Source organism: Drosophila montana, unplaced genomic scaffold (assembly GCF_035044405.1).
Source record: "Drosophila montana isolate Dmon_TW-CO22-7 unplaced genomic scaffold, ASM3504440v1 contig_3833_1, whole genome shotgun sequence".
NCBI lineage: Eukaryota > Metazoa > Arthropoda > Insecta > Diptera > Drosophilidae > Drosophila > Drosophila montana.
Genome location: NW_026998704.1, coordinates 202,818 through 222,039, shown reverse-complemented (window position 1 = coordinate 222,039; position 19,222 = coordinate 202,818). Strand labels below are relative to the sequence as shown.

The window sequence follows — 19,222 nt, the reverse complement described above, 5'->3', positions numbered from 1 at the left end:
TAGACAATTATTCGATTAATTGCCTTCAAATTGGGTTCGCATTGTTGCCAACTAATTTGATTAGAGCCCATAACTCTTTTTACGTGCAACTGTGCAACGTTGTGCATGAAATCAAATCAAAAATTTGCATATGCCTGGCGTGCCACAAACTGTTGGCGCCCAACGTGGGGTAAACATGATTGATTATGATGCGAACTCGCGCTACACTGAATCCCACTTAGGTGTAATCGTAGCGTTAAATCCCATGATTGAAATCTACAGAGTGCCAGCTCCATCGTTTGATCAAAGCACATGGCAGAGAGCAGAGAGCAGACGATGTCGCATTCGATTTACGATACCCTTGACATTGGATTCCATTATATGGATACATTGACAGCAGTAACAATCACAATTACAGCTGCTAATTAACTTTGCCAGACATCCTTGTGGGAATTCATCTAATAATTCCGCACGCAATCGCCCAAACCCTTTTCTATGTCTCTGTCTCGTCGTGTCTTAATTACGCATTTAACTTTGGCATTTGTTTGTGGGCTGCTCGGAGTTGGCAGCTCAGAAAAGCTGATAAAAATAACACGTAACGTAACTTTAACCAGCTGAAACTCATAAAAAAATTCGCAATTTTCTGGCAGCTGTACCAAATTGAATTCCCCAACTGCCACGTGACGATGCCATCAATTTCGGGAGCTGTTCCCCTCCCTCCCCCATCCCTCCTCTCTCTCTTTCTCTCTCTCGCCACTCTAATCAAATGCACGGGTCATATTCCGAATTCCGAATACGATTTCCAATCGAAAGCAACAAAAATTGTATAAATTCCGGCACAGCAGAAATTGCAATAAATCAAACAAAAGCAAAATGCAAATCAGCCGGCTGTGCCGGGCGCACATAAAATCGAGTGCAGCTCGTAAAGGTGGGGTACTTTGCATACCCTGTAAATTGAAAAAGGCTGAAGGGTATAAACAGTTTAAGTGCATTTAAATAAATTATATATAATTCAAGCATTTAAAATTGGCACAAAATGTCTAAAGCATTGAAGAAAATTTATTTGAACACATAAAGCACATATATTTCGCATATTGATCCTTCTAGTGTACAGTATGATATCATACATATGCATTGTCTGGTGCCTTTTGCAACCCACGATAACTATGCTTAATTGTTAATATTAGAAAAACTGAGAACTTAAAAGAGTTTTATACTAGAGATCATAAATTTGGCAAACACCTCCGCATGAACTAAAACTAATATTGTTGCAAGACTTGGTATGCGTATATTTAAGCATGTTTTTAAATTGTTCTGCGAATTCCATATCGGAATTTTAATTAACAATCAATTTCTCAAAGAGAAATAGAATAATACAAAGCGAGTATTTTCAGCACAACGAAGATAAAATACCCTTAGGACAGCTTTATTAGTCTAGCCATAATAGTCAAATAATATGGTAGTTCGATTTGAGTAAAGCTAAATGCGGAGCTCGGCTACGATATCTTAACAGAAAAGTTCTCCGTAGACAAAACATAATACCCTGTGTAAGAATTCAAAGAATATAAGTTAAAGAGTTTGTATAGGCTAACTCGCAGTCGAGCTTCAATGACTCGAATTTTCTTTATGACTGCTGCCAACTAAGCAACTGCAGCTGACTTTGCCTGGCCAGTCGAGCGGGTCAGTTGTGAAAAGTGTGCAGCTCGGGAATTTGCCAAAGGATTGAGAGGGGGCCATTCCGAATGGAATGCAATTTGAAAACCAAAACTCAGCAGAGAGCAGCGTCTGCTCTTTGATGTGGTCATTTATTTTAGAGGAGGCAAGTTGAGCCAAGCTAAAAACTTCGTTGATTAAAGTGAAAGTTTATTAAGAACTTGTGCAGCATTTAAAATAAACTAAAGTAATTACTGATTAGACTTTATAATATAAATATATTTATTTTAATAAATGCTTTAGCAACTCATTAAATCTTTTCCTTTACAGTCTATGCTCAAGATGTTGTTGCCAGCCACGGCTGAGCTGTGTACACAGTGCCCCGCTCTGCGCCCCCTTGTTAGCCAAAATGCGGCCGCCCATGGCCATGCAGTCGACTGCGCTGCAGCAGCAGAATGAAGCATTTCAGCAGGCGCACGTACACGTCCATGCAACGCCAGCAATACAACAACAGCCACAGGCCCCACAGCATCCGCTCAGCCTAGAGTTGGACACGCAGCAGCATCAGCAGCAGCAGCAGCTGACAGCGCACAAATCCAAACTGCCGCCACTGGAGCTGCTCGTGGAGCACAAGCTTAGCTACAGCTCAGCAGCCACATATCAGCAGCAACAGTCTAACTTTAAGGATTCCAAACAACAACGAGAACAGCCCAAGGATCTTAGACATTCCCAGGCGCAGAGCAGCACATCCTGCCTGAGTGCCGCACGCGCCTCCATCTTTGATGACGCTGCCGAGAATTTCATCATTAACTTTCCGGCCGAATCATCGCTGCAGCTGTTGCCGCTGTCGGAGACGGTGCCACTGCTGACGCACATCGAGGCCACCGTGGTGGACAAGCAGCGCTCCATACGCCTCAACAAGAACAGCGCCTCGCTCATCTTCACCAAGAAGGAGCTCGGCCCCAGCAGCCAGCAGCAGCGTCGCCAGCACCACAGCCTGTACGGTGCGGGCGAGCGACATCACAAGCAAACCAAACATTTGCCGTCCACGCGCGGCCAGCAGCAGCGGCGCAGCCTTCAGCTGAACTACAACAACAATCTGGTGACCACCGCTGCATGCAACAACGCCGGCACGGCTGGCCCTAATTACGCCGCCAGCGGCGGCAAGCTTGTGCCGCACAAGCATCACACACACAGTCACGGACACGGTCAGGGTCACGGTCAGAGTCACGGTCCCGGTCACGGTCACGCCGGCGTGGGTCTGACATCGCCAACGGCCAACAGCGCCGGGGCTGCTGCATCGGCGCGCAAACAGTTCTCCTACTCCTGGTACGCGCCAGTTTATAGTGCGCTCGAGGAGGAGCTGGAACAGGATTCGAGGGTAAGTTTGTCTTAATGCAAAAGATGGGCAAGTGGAATACTTGGAATGAAAGCAGGTAAAGCTTACACTTAGACCTATTAGATCTGAAAGGGTTCGTTTTTAATAGCTTCCATAAAATGTTCCTTAAAAAAACGAGAGAAAAAACTTAGTTGCAGAGTTCTTCGCATAGAAGAGATCTCAGGCTCTCTTTCATTTATAAGTGTTGTAGATAGCTACAATGTGATTTTATGCGTGTGCAATGTATCGGTTACTAACGATAACTATCGATAACTGTCGACAACAATTAGAACGAGACAGTACAGAGACAACTATATTATTTAGCTCCCATAGGAACAATCGGTTGAAAAGTATAGAAAAGTTTACTTCTTATCAAGATTTGTTGCCCATATCTTGGCATGTTTCATATGCAAAATATTATCAACATCGAACATATAGCTGCCATAGGAACGATCGGTCGAAAATAAGGTTTTTGTCTGATATTTTTTGTTGAGGAAAATCGAATTATTGAACTATCGACCGAGCAATTAAATTAAAATATTTAAAATGTTAGTAGCTAGTAAATGACGCACTGGCGTGTCTTACAATTGAAAAGCTTTCAGTTTCTTTGTTGAGAAATGTCAGGTGAATAGAAAAATGTTAATGTTATTTTAAAAACTTTTACTTTTAAAGAATGTTCAAAATTCAAGTAAATACAAAATTAGATGGAGCAGGTTTTGAGTCAATCGTGTGAGTCTGCGCCGCTTCGAACTGAATGTGCCTCGTTCTATATACATATCGATATATATCTGTGTATATACAAATATTTTGCCTTAATCAGTTACTATTGCCGCCTTGCAGGATTCCTCGCCAATTCACAATCTGGCCAACACAAAGCATCAGGCACGCGCCAGCAGCCAGCATAGTGCCACTGCCTCGCATGCCGCGCCGCAGCACGACTCGGACACAAACGAGACAGTTGCGCTGCTGGAGACGCAGACGCGCAACAAGATCAACATCATTTCGGCAAGCGACGCTGGAGCTGAGCGCAAGGCGCAGCCGACGCGCATCTCCCTATCACTGCCCAATTCCCACAATCACAATCACTCGCTCTCGGTCAACAGCCTGGGCAATGGGGCCACAGCAGCTGCCACTGGAACAGGCACAGGCGGCGGCGCCGGCGCCGGTGCTGGGGGTAGCGATATGGAGAGCTCACTGGGACTCACGGGTGCTCAGCTGCCGCGTCGTCGACGCTTTGAGAACTTTATCAAGTCGCTGGTTGGCCTTAAGGGCAGCAGCAGCAGTCGGGCCAGTGAAAAGGAAAAGGAACGCGATCGGGAACGGGAACGGGAGCCAACGCATTTGCGACCCGCCTCGCCGGAAATACGCATTACGCGCACACCCTCGGAACAGGATGTGGTGCTCCGGGATCCTGCCGGCCGCCAACAGCACTCGCCGCACCAACAGCTAGCCAATGGCCATGGCAGCAGCCGGCTGAGCATCAGCGGCTCCAGCAGCTCACTGAATGTGGTGCAGCAGAAGCTGTGGCATATGATGCGTCGCGAGGGCAGCGCCAGCAGCCTGCACCAGGAGAAATCACAGTCCATTGTACAGTATACGGGCCTGCGCAAATGCGAAACGGTGCTGGCCCTCACACGCCAGAGCCACACACTGCATCCGATGCCCGGCGATGAGACGGCCATGATGCTGGCCACGCATGGCGGCAGTGGCAATTTCAGTGTCGGTGGCGTGGAGCAAATACGTCCGCTGAATCGATTGCGCAACAGCGTTAATAGCATCAATGGAGTTGGCACTTGTTCCCGCTGCTCCAGTTTGTTGTCGCTGGCTGCAACCGGTTCGCGTTATTCGCTGGCCAATGGCTTTGTGCCGCGTCCAGAATCGGCACTATCCTTCGGCACACATCCCCGACGGCCCAGTGTCAGCTTTGTGGATGGCGGCGGCGGCGGCGATGTGGACCAAATGTCGACGGAGCCGACGCACATCAATGTCAATGCGCAGATACGACTGAGCAATGGCAGCAGCAATAACGCTGGAGCTGGAGCTGGAGCAACTGCTGCTGCTGCTGCTGCTGTTGCTGGCTGTGGCTCACGCAAAAGTTCCGCTGGCATGCAGAGCGCCAGCAGCCCAAGTCCGCCGTCCAATGTGACCACAGCAACATTGCACTCCAATGGCAACAATATCAGCAACTTTGAGGAACACACACCGGCCACGCCAAGCAGCTCGGGTGGCAACGAACTGGGCGCCTTTGGCACCACCCACGCATATCCGTTGACTGTCAGCTCCCTGCTGTCCATGGCCAGTGCCAATCAGGCGGCCCAGGCCTGTTGTGTGCGCGACGGCATCACATTGAAGCGGCGCGAGATGCTCGCCTCCGCGGATGTGACACCCTCGGCGGGCACACCGGCCACGCCCATCAATTTCCAGCTATTCACCTGCAAACTCTGCCTCATCGATGTGGAGAACGCAGCGGAGGCCACCGCCCTGCTGCATTGCGGCTGCCAGTTTTGCACTGAGGTAAGTGACCAGCGCTTCTTAAACCTTACTCTCCGCCATAAACTGCAAAATATTATTGATCCTTGGATACATTTTTGATTTGGCTGAAGAATTTATAAGCCCTTAAGCTGCTTTAAGCTCAGGTTATTTATTTACCGCACAAACACGTCTGCACAGTTGGGTTGAGCGGGTGAAAATATATTTGCCCATAAAGCTGCATATGTTGGCTTTCTTATTAGTATGTAGCCAGCGTGCACAGGTGCACAAGGTGAAAATTGAAAAATGACGCAACGGCAAACGCAATTCTTTTCAAAGCGAAAGCAACATGTTATTTGCTTAACCCATACAAAGCCGAAATATACCCTAAAATATAGAATATTTGCCAAAAGATATTTATAAACAAAACTAAATGTTTGAACTTTAGTTTATATGCGACTTTTGCCTGCTTAACAAATATAGATCTGATTAATAACTTTTTCATTAAGGAAAATACTATTAAAAAAGTTCGTTAGTATATAGAAAATTTTAAAAATCATCAGTAGTTCAACTAAGAAATATACCGAAACCTAACTAAACATTAACGGAAGCAAATATATATATATATATATATAAATATGTATATTTTCTACAATTTTCTTATATATCTTCGGTATTTGTTTCAGACTCGTTTTATATGTAGCTTATTTTTATTAGTTCTTATCTTTAAGAAGCGAATTTCGAAGATAATACAACGTAGTTTCCAAAATATTCTAAAAATACTAAAAAGACTATGAAAATACCACACTGAGATACAAGAACGTACTCTCCAAAATATTCAAAAAGAAAAAAAAATACAATTGAAATTAGCACACAAATACTAAGAAAATACATTTGAAAATACCACAATAAATTACTAAATAATTCATAGTTTCTCAATAAAAATGAATACGAAAAGATGACTTCATTTTCTACTACTAGTATTCAATTAAATAGTTTATTACCTAATATCAAAAAGTAAAAGCTGTGAATATGGAAAGGCATTTCAAGTAATATTTATTACTCCCTTTAAAAAAAATCAAGTACTAAAACGCATAAATTTTCAGTATTTTTAACAATGATTGCTCTGTAAAGCTTCATATTCCAAAAAAAAAAAATATTCCCAAATGAATTCATTAATTTAAGAAATTTCTTCAAATTAATATCAACTTTTAATTTGATGACAGTTGCAAAGTAGAAGCCACAAAATTGGTCATGCATTTAAGAGCGACAACAAATGCAAATTTTTTCTGCAGCTTCTTTCACTTTCTCCTCCCCCAAAAATATGCACAATTTGCTGGCAATTTTAATTTGCATAGAAAATGTAACTTGTTAAATATGAAAATTTGGTTGAGCTCCATTAATGGGTTAATGCGGATGCAGCAGCTGTTGCTGCTGCTGCTGAACCTGCTGCTGCTTCTGATCAGGTTAAAGTAATTTCAGGAAAATGTTTTCTGCTGGCAGCAGCCGCCCTCCGTGTCTGTGCAAGTACCCTTCTCTGTCCTTGCTGCACTTTACTTTATACAAATATGCAGCATGTATCAACAAATTACATTTTGGCTCTGGCTGCTGGGTTGTAGGGGCACGGGCAGGGGCTACGGGCTTTCCCTTAAGTACTTTGCTGCACAAAATTGCATGCAGCATTTTAAATAATTGAATCAGCGCCAAAAGTGAAGCTTGCAATGATTTCGAGCTGCTTGCCACATGCCTCACACACACAAACACACGCACACACACACGCAGACACACCCAGCTTGCCTTACAGCATGCGCATTGCTTGAATCTAATTTCATGTGTCTAATGCACAGCATAATTTCTGCTTTTTTTTTGCTCAACACAAATAAATTAAACGTAAATCACACGTAAGAAACCCAAAAACAAACAAGTGCGAAGGTTGCTGCAACTGGAAATAAATATTATAGTTTATCTGTGCATAGTCGAAGCTGAGATGCCCTCAAATAATATATCATTTAAAATATAATATAATATATTTTATAATTTTAAATGTGAAAAAGAAACCATTTTTTTCGAATTTGAGTTAGTTTTTATAAATAAATTATTCTTTGGATCCAACTTTAGACCTATCCTTTCTATACTTAAATACTAATGATGTGACTTGCAGACATTTATAAAACACACTTTTTTTGCTCCATTATTATATGAAAGTTGAGAAGAACTGAATAAATTATATAATACTATAAAGAAATTAGGTAAAAGAATCATAAGTCAGATTTGGTTGTGCTGACTGAGATCAAGTTTTTTTCTTAAATATATATCTGACCAAATTTTGGCTTATAGATTCGATAAAATGCTTTGCTTCTCGAAATAGTTCAAAATGCAGTTCAAATTAAAATTCTTACCAAGCCTGGTCTTCTTTTAGGCGTTACAGCTTTCATTGAAAATTCAAGTAAATATCTTCCCTTAGGGTATTTAGAAAAAACAAAAAGTTTTTCCTGACTGCTGCACTAAATAAGTCTAGTGCTAGTTGTTGTTTTTGCTGTTCTAGTTGTTTATGTGCAGGTAAAATTTATTATACACACACACACACATGCAGCGGCACACACATACACAGACATAGACACACCTAAATAGACATGAAACTGTCTACAGTTGCTGCTCAAACATGTCCACTGGCGCTACGTGCGGCTTCCGACACGTCCTGCTGCTTCTGCTGACTGCTGCTGCTGCTGCTGCAGCGGCTCTCAGACTCCGGCTCCGGCTCAGGCTCAGTCGCAGGCTCAGCTTCTGCCCAGTTCCGGCTACGTGCCTAATGCTAACAAATGTCGCTGCTTGTATCCCCCTCGCCGCACGATTTTGCTGGGGTGTCGTTTTTCGCTGCCATTTGTCACCCTAAACTGTTGGGCATGATGTGCACTTCACAGTGCTCAGTATCCGGCGGCCCCTCGCCATGAACACAAACTCCTTAAAGTTGCCCCCAAATGCGGCGTTGCATGAAAATTGCTGGCATTGCACATACGCAGCGTTGGCGGCGCTTAATTGAAAATCTACACGCGCAAATTCCAATGCAAACACAATTTTTACATTCATTCTGATGTAGCTGCTGTTGTAAATGTTGTTGTTGTTTATTTGTTTATGTCATAGTCTGGAACACTGTCGCGCTCCATATAACTGCGCTTGTTTATGATTCACTGAGTTGACAAATTTGTTGAGCTCCCTGCACACCAACGATACACACACCAGCCACACCCATTGAAACGCCCTCGGGCAAAACGAGTGAAACCAAAACTAGCGAAAAACAAAAACAAGAAAATTGTCTAGAACAGCATAAAAATATGTAGATACTCGTATATGATATGAAATAGCATGTCACTTTTATGCAGTATCATCATAATTCATATGCCACGTATACAGCCAAAGCAAATGGATAATGATAAATGCTTTTGGCAACGAGTCCTGTAAGCTAATGGGAATTAGTAAAGGAGCCCGAATAACGCTAGTCATAATTTTTAAAGCTAACTGGCGAGAGAACTGTGCGTATACTTTTAATTTATAGTTTTATGGAAATAGGTCAAGCTTAAAATCAATGTATTTTTTCTATTGAAGGTTAATATATGATTTTTATATCCTAAGCTCAATGTATGTAACTGGCAGAAGGAAACATCTCCTACCCCATATTTCCATTGCAATAATATTATGAGCTTTGCCGAAAGTTGTTTTAATGTTGTGTAAGGATTTTTTTTTTGTTTAAAGTCTATAATTTGTTAATTGATAACAGCTACTGAAGCTCTTAAATATCGCATCATATTCTCTCACTTATTTATAGAAAATCCTTTCCTTTTTTATTTTATTTTTTTTTACCTTCTACTTTGCTCTCTTATACTTCTTCAATATATTTCTTACAATTTTGCTCTCCCCTATTTGATTTTGCTGCATTTTCTATAGCATATTTATTGGTTGCTTGCTGAAATAACTTTTTGCAAAAAAAAATATCAACGTTAAATAAGTTACTTATTTATTTATCTATATAAAAAGCAAATGCTTTCAGAGTTCTCTTTCAATGCCTTTCAATTTTGTGCTTAATCATTTCTGGCGCTGAGTTGCTTCCGCTATAGATTAGCTTGTCAATTGACTAAATGGATTTCCTTCTGCTTTATTCGTGCCCTTTACCAAACGCATTCATGGCCTGCACCAACATTTTGCATGGCGTGTAGCAAAGAACTCTTGATGTGCGCTGTGGTGCTCGTCATCTCGTCTGGCAGCTGTGTGGGTGGCAACTGTTATGAGGCACTGTTGTGCGCCTGCTGCTGCTGCTGTTGCTGCTGCTGCGCCTGCTGCCGCTCTGTTGACTGCGCATGAAAAATGGCGTTGCTTATTAAACATGCTCCAATGGACACGGCAGTGCTGGAAGAGCAGCAAGGCGGAGCTACTATACTGAAACAAGTTGAGCTTTAAACTTTGCCCTGGCAGACTTTTAGGGTTTTTTATATTTCAAGTGCCAAATCATATTCAATGCACATGAGCACTTAACGCTCATTAGTGTGCGTGTGTGTGTGCTTTTAAAAATTGTTGCATATAACATCGCGTATACGTAACATTACGTATACGCAATAAAATGTCGCCAGAGACGTGGCAGCTGCAGTTTCTGCTTAGAAGCTGAAAGCAGCTTGAGACGGGCACAAAAGGCTGACTCGCAGCTGACTACTAAAGTGACCTGAATTTAGATGACACCTACTCACACACACTCACACATACGCGCACACACACACGCAACCACATAAAACTTTTGTTTAGTGCAAGTTGCTCATCGGCGAGGCGCAAAGTGGGCAACTTATTGAAATTTATGCGACGCCGTCGAGTTCTGTCTATGTGTTTGTGTCTGTGAAGTGTACACAATGCCTTGGCTTTAAGCCTTTGACATTTGAGCTTAGTGGCACACCGAAACACACACACGCACACACAATGCAAACTGGCCTGCATTCATCCATTTGTTAAGCTGCGCTCATTTTGCAATTTGTTTGTCGCTTTGCGTTTCGCTTTTCATTAAATGCTGCAGCAATTTTTTGTAAATTGAGCTGCTGGCCACAGAAATAACAAGAGCTGCCGCCCCACGTGTTGTGCATAACCATGGCAACAAGAACAAGGACAAGAACAATTCTGGCATGCATTTGGTATCCTTTTGAATGCACAGCCAAAAGAGGCAAAACCAAAAGCGAAATAAACATGCGAGCAATTAAAAGCAAGAGAAAAACATTTGTCTGCGGGCTGCCGAAAATTAAATACCCTTGCAGACATAGACATTTGCGATTTATCTATGCTTTATGTCAATTCCGCTTAGTTTGCTGTTCAAGCTATATGATGGGATTTACAATTTTTAGAAGCATAATAAAAGACCTGCTTGCTGATCTGGGCAAATATATATCTTTAAAAAACCAAAAGTTGTTCAATTAAGAAATACGTTATCAACAGATTTGTTCTATGTCAGCTTTATAATAGTTCGGTTTTCGAGGTATATGATAAAGTACTTCGATCTAGAAGCAAATGGTATCACGTATATCCAAATGCAGGCTATAATTAGGAATACGTGCATTATTATGCTTCTTTAATAGGATTTCTCATCAATATCGAACTACTATATCATATATTTCGATTATTAGCGGTTCGATGCGGCCGACTTTTTCGTGGGTAATGTTTGCAGCAGGTGGCATCTAAAGTTACACATTTTGAATTCTAGAATATCCTCTATATAGTTATTACTTGAATAAAAAGATTCTTTTTAGATCTAGATCTGAATTATATTTATCGTGTATTTATATTTAATTTCCTCTAGCACACGTTAAAAGTTGTCTCTACTTTTTTACCACTTTTAATATTTCAAGCGCAATTTAAAACACATTTTAGATATCTGCCTTAACTTGGCAGCTTGTGAGTTTGCATAGGTATAAATGTATCAAAATATATTTAGTTATGTCACGTTTTTCAATACCGCAAATTTCCTTATTAAACTGTAGGTCCCTGCTGCGAGGGCATATAATATAGAGAGTAATGCAAAAAAACTATTAAAATAGAGAAACAGCTCTCCATAAGCAATGACCAAGCACAAAGTCAAAGAGTTGGCAATGCGATTGCCGCACTGCAAGTTGTTCGTATCTCAATTTCCACTCGAAAGCAGTAGAAAAAAACAGCAGCATAGGTTTTAAAAAAAAAAGAGGGAAATGTACACAGTTTTGTACAGCTGAAAGAAAATACAAGGTGCGAAGCGAAACTAGTACAAAAGAGCTGCTATATGCTAAAAAATGTTAATTAAGGATCTCCAAATGAATATGCGAAACGAAATGTGTTTTAAAGTGCGCCTGAAATAATAAAAAGTGCAAAGATAAGCGACTTTAATATACATTTATGCTATGGCACAAGGCTAACTATATATATATATGATAACTAAAATCCAAATGAAGTTCATATACTTGGCTTTTTCTTATACAGCAGATTGTCTGGAATTTAAATGTTTAAACTGTGAAGAGGACTTCTTTAGTTAATGTCGACTCTTATTGATTATTGATCTGAGGATCTAGCACAGGTTTATGGTCAACAAATTTGATAATTGTTTTGTGTATATTATTCACAGAAAAATACTTCTTTTTATATATAACCCCACCTATTTAATTAATCGGAACCAGTTAAGAATTTAGTCGTTAACCAGTTGGTTACATACAGAACTATGGGAGATTAAATAGGCGATCCGAAGAACGCCTCCAAGTAGTCGCTAGGGGGTAGACGTTTAAGCCTTTCCCAGCACTTATTGCTGGTCTGCTCAGAGACAAGACAGTTGGCATGAGTCCGCTGTCTGTCGTCATAGCGACTAGAATGCCTATTGAAGAAGTCCTTTCATCATGCTTCCTAAAATCGCGCAAGTCGCAGTACGCTAAATTGACAAAAAGCCAGCCAAAATCTAATTTCATCACAGCATTACAATATTCTTTATTCTGTCCATTGTCTAGTAAAACCAACTACATTACAGAACATATTGAAAATGTTATTTGCTGCTTTTAAATTTGGCAAATTTAAATGTAAATTGCGCAACGCTTACGCCGCACTAGATGTAACAAAGTCATATTGTAGCTCATTTATTTTTGACAATCTCAGAGTTAAGCCTCTGAGCATAAACAAACAATCGCCTGGGCATTAGCTGGCCAATTTATGTTGGGCCCTCGCGCAACCTAAAGTATTTTATTTGTATTTACTTCGGCCAAACATTTAAATGCCCCTACGCCCCCTTCCTGCTACACACAGAAATTGGTGAATCCGGCTGGCCAGGCCACCCGCTGAGGCCAAGTCTGCGGCCCCAAAGCCCGCGACAATTTACGGCATGAACTGCTGAACTGGCTTAGAGCAAGACATTCCAGCGGAGTCTCTCGCTCTCGGTCGCAGTCCCAACCACCCGCCGACTCTTGTCGTAATTATAGTCAACCAACAAAAAATTTATATATATATATTTAGTTGAAAATGACGGGCAAAACAAACGGCAAATGTCGGCTGCTTTGCGTGTAACTGAAGCACGTGACCCGCATACGAAACCGGCGTAGTGTGGTTTTTGGTGGGTGCCCGTGTAAAATGCAAATGTTTACGGCTCTTCAGACGCGAGAAACGTCGTACCAAATGGCCTTCGACTGGCCCCCGCGTCGAGTACATTCTTAATGACCACCCAGGCCACCCAACTCTCCCAAACCCACCAAAAAGTAGCTAGACATAGTGGGGTTGACTAGGCGATACCCTGTACTCGGCTCAAGCATGATTAATGAATAAATCAAGTTCAAGATATTACAAATTTTAAGCCTCAAAATGGTAGTTATGTTAAACCAAAGAGCTCGTCGAACCCTTCTTTGAGCAAAATGACAGTCGGTCTCCCAGTTTGGACCTAAAGCTATGGTAAACCCAATTGTTAGGCTATCTTTTAGTAAAAACTTCTTCTTCTAGCCATATTGAGTATGTATCTGCGCAGTGATTAGAAATTCATAGACGAGAGATTTCATTTTACAACAAAAGTCGCACGACTCTTATGCCCCTAGAAAGAATTTTACGTCGTTTTGCTTTTTGTTTATACACAGTAAAAAATGCTAAAGCACAATAGCCCATAGTTTTGCTACTTCCTAAATTGAGACCAAGCGCTGAGTCCGAAAGGCCTTGAGATGAGCCAGTACATGCAGAATGCTTTATTTATATATTGTTGTCCTTGATCGAAATGCATCTCTCTTCTCTTGCCTGCGAATCCTTATGCAATTATAATATTATAAACAATTTATATTACATAATGATTATGATGTCTATAATAGAATAATTTGTAGATAGATATATAACATGCTAAGATATAGAATGATTCAAGTTTTGACCCTGTAAATAGTATATCGTTGAGCTAGTTAGCCGAAAAGAAAGGGGACATAATTCTCATCTCTGAAATCCACTTGCTTTGTAGTAGATGCTGATGAAATAAATATACCCTTTAAAGTCTCTTTTAAAATTGGAATAACCTTTTTCTTTGTCTATTACACTGTCATTGCCATACTATTTTCTTCAGTTTTAATAGCTACAGGGTATCTGTATATAAAATAATAAAACCTCCAAAAAAAAAATGAAACAAAAAAAAAATTGAACTTGTTGACGCCCCATCGCAGAGCGCCCTTCAGAGCGCGAGTGGCCACGCTTTGGCCCAGTCGAATGTGTTGGACATGGAAAAGCACTTCGAAAGGGCTGCAAGCGAAAGCAATTTCCGGCTGGCGGCCATTTGCTGTTTGCGCGTCATTTCCGCTTCTGTTCATCACCCGTGGCCCCCGGCCCAACCTAGCCCCCAAAGCTATTCTGTTTCTTTGTCCTCTCGTTTGGACGCGCTCGCGCTTCTCTTTCAATTTGGCAACAACAACAATAACAACAAATTCAAATTAAAATGCGTTACGTGATTTTTAGCCGCGATTTTGCGTCAAAATTTAACGTGTGGAAAATTGACAATTCCGCTGGCGAGTTTTCGCTGGAAGCGGGGGGCGGCCCCCTTCATTTGGTATTCAAAAACAGCTACGTTAATGAATTGTTTTTCCATTTTTTTTTTTTATTTATTTATTTAATTGGTCAAACATGCTGAAGGGCCAACTGGCCACAATTAGGCTGAACTAGGGCCTGAAAATGAAACTCTAACATGCACTTGATGGCCATCAATCGATGTATTTGTAGCACCAGCTCTGTGTGTATCTATGGCCGCATATCCGTATCTGTATCTGCAGCGATTTGTTAGTCTGTGTGGCTAGCCGCAACGGAAGTGCTGCCTGGTTATTGCTACGGATGTGCAGGTGAACATGTCTATAAAGGCAGACAGGCAGGCGCTCGTCTAACCACAGAGTCAATGGCACAGTTCAGAGTGTGCCCAGGCGCTTGTAATTGCAGTTCAGCTTAGATAGCTCAATTTATTTGAGCTTCTCCTTGTGTTTGTGTGTGTGAGTAGGTAGGATGTTGTCTAATCGTTGTCTAATCTAATGGCCTAAAAATTGCAGCAGATAACCCCTGAAAATGGAATGAAAAGGTGAATGAATGCCTCCTAACTGCATTTTTGACAGATTTTCCAAATCTTGGCAGATTAAATGGTCCCAAGGTGTCAAAAGACACCTTTTCAATTTTTAACTTGAAATTATTTTCTAAATTGAATATTTTCTAAATTTACTTTTTGACAATTCATCAATTGATTGTTAAATTAATTTAGTGGTAGCATAATCCTCGACAAAGAAAATAAAATGAAAATAATTTTAAAACTTTTTCCTCTCTTATTAGCTAAGGTGTCAAAAGACATCTTTTGGTTGAAATAGTGTTAAGAGCAGATAATAAAGTGAATTTGAAAAAGATATTATACAATAAGGAAGAAGAACTTTTATCATCGCAGGGCCCTTGCAGCTATATATCAATTTTTACGACTTCTCTGTAGCCCTAGTTATGTCAAATGTCCCAAACAGTTTAATCGTACATACATTGATATGGCTAATTGATAGTTTCTGGTGAACTTCACTGTCTGAGGTGCTGCCATCTCCAGCCATATAATAATTTCTTTCAAGCAGTTAAAAATATAAAAATCGAAAAGTGACAGTTGCTGCTGCTGCTGCTGCATGCAACACTTTGAATTCCACTCATAAATTGCAACTTCAAACGGCATAAAGCAAAATCCTTGATGCAAGACAACTTTTGTTTGTTTTGTTTTTTTTTTTTGTGTTCAACTTTTAGCGGCGTGTCTTGGAATTACTTGAAATGCATATTTCTGCTCATATTTGACGACATGCGCTGTTAGCTAGCGGGAGAGTGGCCAACAGGACGTGCGAAAGTTGGCAGCGAGAACTCTTTGGTGGTGGGGTTGGATGCGGCTCTAGAAACCAAGAAACAAGTTGCAAACAAGCAAAAACTTTCCGAATGCGAATTGCAACCGAAACGCAACAAAGTTTTTGCCTGGTTAAGGGGAAGGGGATGGGGTTGGGGAAGGGGTTGCTGTTGCCGTGAGGGCGTTTCTGTGGAGCTAGATGTTTAGGTGGAAGCTGAGGGTTATAGCAACTGCTACTTGCGATATTTTTGGTATTTATAGTCCGAGAGCCGAAAAGTTTCGCGAGCTCAAAGTTTCGACAATAGCAAAATATGAGGCGTTATCACAGAGAGAAAGGGGGCGCAGTATAGCGGGGGCGGGTTGTCATGTGCAAATAGACAACTCACACACACACACGCACAACAAAGGCGCTACAGATACATGCATTTATGTGTATATCATTTATGCACTCGCTTGCCACATATTTGACTTTGGCAGCACTTTTGTGGCAGCTCTTGTAGCCAACATTTTTTCTGACTTGCATCAAATTGAAAAAGTTTTCGTTGCGCACGTTTCCCATAAAAAAAAATACATTTATGAATATTTTTTTTTTAATTGTTTGGCGAGTTTTGTAAAAAGCATTAAAAAAAATAAAGTTATATGCGTGGTGACAAAACAACAATGTACAATGTGATAGCCCAATATATGATATGAGAATAAAGAGAAAAATATGTTTAAAGCATTATATTAGCTGTATGATATGGCAATCAGATCCCTGCAATATGTACATATGTATGTTCTGCCTGCAGCAAAAAGAAAAGCTTAAGAACTTAGCATCTGTTTTTCACAGATAATGGGACAGATAAAGAAGTCTATATCGCTTCAGCTACTGGTCAAGAATATATATATAAATATATATATATACATATATGCTTTATTATTGCAGAGTTTACTACTGCAATGCGCCACACGTTTTATAACTAAAATTATATAACCCAGGTGTATGCGAAATAAACTTTGACAATAGCGCGCTGAAAAGTGTGCTATGAATTTTTTTCACGTTCGCTGACGTCAGAGCACGTTTTGCCGCCGCCGCCCACATTGCCTAGCAGGGGGTCAGCTAGCGTTATTCAATTGCGTTATTTGATATTTTGCTGCAATTGAATTTGCGTCACACAATCTGTCAAACATTGCTGCAGCTGTAGAAAGTTACTGCAGCAGCAGTAGCAGCAGCAACAGCAGCAGAAAAGCTGCCAAATTGCATTTACACACTTTAACACCTTTCGAGTTGAACCCTCTGGCAACTCTGGCTGCAACGTGCGCGTATTTTCATTTTCATGGCTTGTCAAATATGCACACACACACACACACACACACGCACACCCCGTCGCACACCACTTCAAATTTTCTGACTGGCATTGTGTGTATTTATTTCAATTTTATTTGCTTTAACTTTTTACCTCTATTTTTATTACGCCTCAGTTGTAGCTACAGAAAATACTGTTTTATTAAATTCACGCAAGTTGGAATTTTTAAATGGTGACACACACACACACGCACACACAAACATACACGCACACATGTCGTGTCGCTGCTTGTTAGCAACTTCTTCGACACAATTAAAACGCATTTGAAATGTTAATTCGTTTAGCTGCGAACGAGCGCAGCATTAAATTAAATTTTACACTCAAAAAAGTTAAATTGCAAATGCAACTTTTGACTTCTTTTATACCCTGGACTTCTTAAGAGTTTTCTTTTTATTTTTATAAAGGGATACAAGTATTATTTGGTTGTTTTATACTACTACAAGGAGCTAAGAACCGCACAATTTTGGCTGGGATGAAGAGGACCATGAATTTAGATTATATTATATTATTAACACATAGCTCAGCAAGTGGAGGGAAATTTATTTAAAGGATAGAGAGACCTAATATTAAGACTATAATCGTTGTATATATATATTTTTTGTATATATATAATATTATGACTATAATCGCTTTATATACGTTTTTGTTAAAGTATATCACAAAAATAATTTAAATAAATTTCTGTAGCTTTTTATTAAGAATGTGTAGCTATAGATCAGAATCTATATGACTACATCTAAGTAAAGAAAACTTTTTGGTTTTAATGCTGTGGTAAATTGATTTTAAAAAATGCCCTAAGGTAAAAATTTGTTGCACCTGTTGAAATTTTAATTATTTAATTCAAATATTTTAAAATTAAAATTAATGCTATTTTGCTAAACAGAAAGTTTTAAACAAGCAAACTATTTATTCTAGTCGCAGCGGCTTCTCTTGGAACGAAAATCGATTTTGATAGTTTTATATATCTTTTAGCTCATAATTTCTCAATTAATTTAAAATTAAATATAGTTAAATAATCGCCACAGGGTATTCTCTCGTCGCTTAAGCTCAGCACTCAGAATTTTACTTGCTTCCTGAAGTGAAAATGAACATTTCCCTTGACGCGTTAAAGATTGTGCGAGAATGTGCACATAAGAGTTTATGCATGTGTGTGTATGTGCGTATGTGTTGGCGTGTGTTTGTGTATGTGTGTGTGTGTGAGTGTTTGCAAGCGCAAAGACTGTTGAGAGCATTTGGCAACACGCAGCGCAGCGCGTCGACGCTGACTTGATGACTTTTGACTTTTTGGCGCTAGTTGCGAATGCAACTGCCACAAGCAATATAGCAGACACACTCAGCACACACACAAACACACACACACACACTTGCACACGCACACACACTATCACACGCGCCGCAAAATGTTGTCGTGACACGTGTTTTAGTGCGTCCTCTTGACAGCTGCTGGCACTTGGGAAACAATTTATCTCTTGATTGCACAATTGTAATGCATCTGCAATTTACTTAAGCACTTGGACAAATTCAAACTCACTTTAACGACCTTCAATTTGACAATTGCATCGAATAATAATTTACATAAATATTTGACATTTGATATTTGCATACAAACAAATGCAAATTTTTTTTTAATGGCATCAATTTCGAGGCTGCGTCTAGACCGGATGTAGTTGGTAAACGGAAATTAATGGCTGCTGCTCGTCGAACAGACCGAAGCGACTGACCAAGCGGATTGAAATGAAAAATACTGTGTAAATGTTTCTGAAATGATCACATAATATTTACATATACATAAGGAAGAACGATGCAAATTTTCAGTAGGGAGCTGAGTTGCAGGTAGAGTTGCGACAAGTAGGAGAGAGAGAGAAAGTGGGAGATTGTGAGAGTTGGGCGTGAAAGACGAGAAATGTCAAAGAATCTCGTTGCATGCTTGCAACGCAGCTGGGCGTCCTTCCAGGGCTCTGTTGGCGGTAGCTTTAGGGGCTACTGGGAGCCTGGGGAGCCTGGAACTCCTTTGAACATGCCCAGCGCTCATTAAAAGCAGATACAAATATCTGG

The 19,222-nt window shown here is 40.6% G+C and overlaps 1 protein-coding gene across 2 annotated transcripts in view; it reads left to right on the top strand.

Annotated features, from left to right (window-relative positions):
- LOC135437934 (uncharacterized) overlaps window positions 1–19,222 on the top strand; it is a 63,434-nt gene that overhangs the window by 35,606 nt on the left and 8,606 nt on the right. Inside the window, exons 3-4 of one of the 2 annotated variants that reach the window (XM_064696038.1) lie at window positions 1,963–3,013; window positions 3,851–5,524. In XM_064696038.1, coding sequence (XP_064552108.1) covers window positions 2,042–3,013; window positions 3,851–5,524 — 2,646 coding nt within the window. In that variant the 5' untranslated portion in view covers window positions 1,963–2,041. Of the gene's footprint in view, window positions 1–1,962; window positions 3,014–3,651; window positions 3,740–3,830; window positions 5,525–19,222 lie in introns of those variants that run through there. The other variant, XM_064696039.1, reaches the window with a different exon arrangement.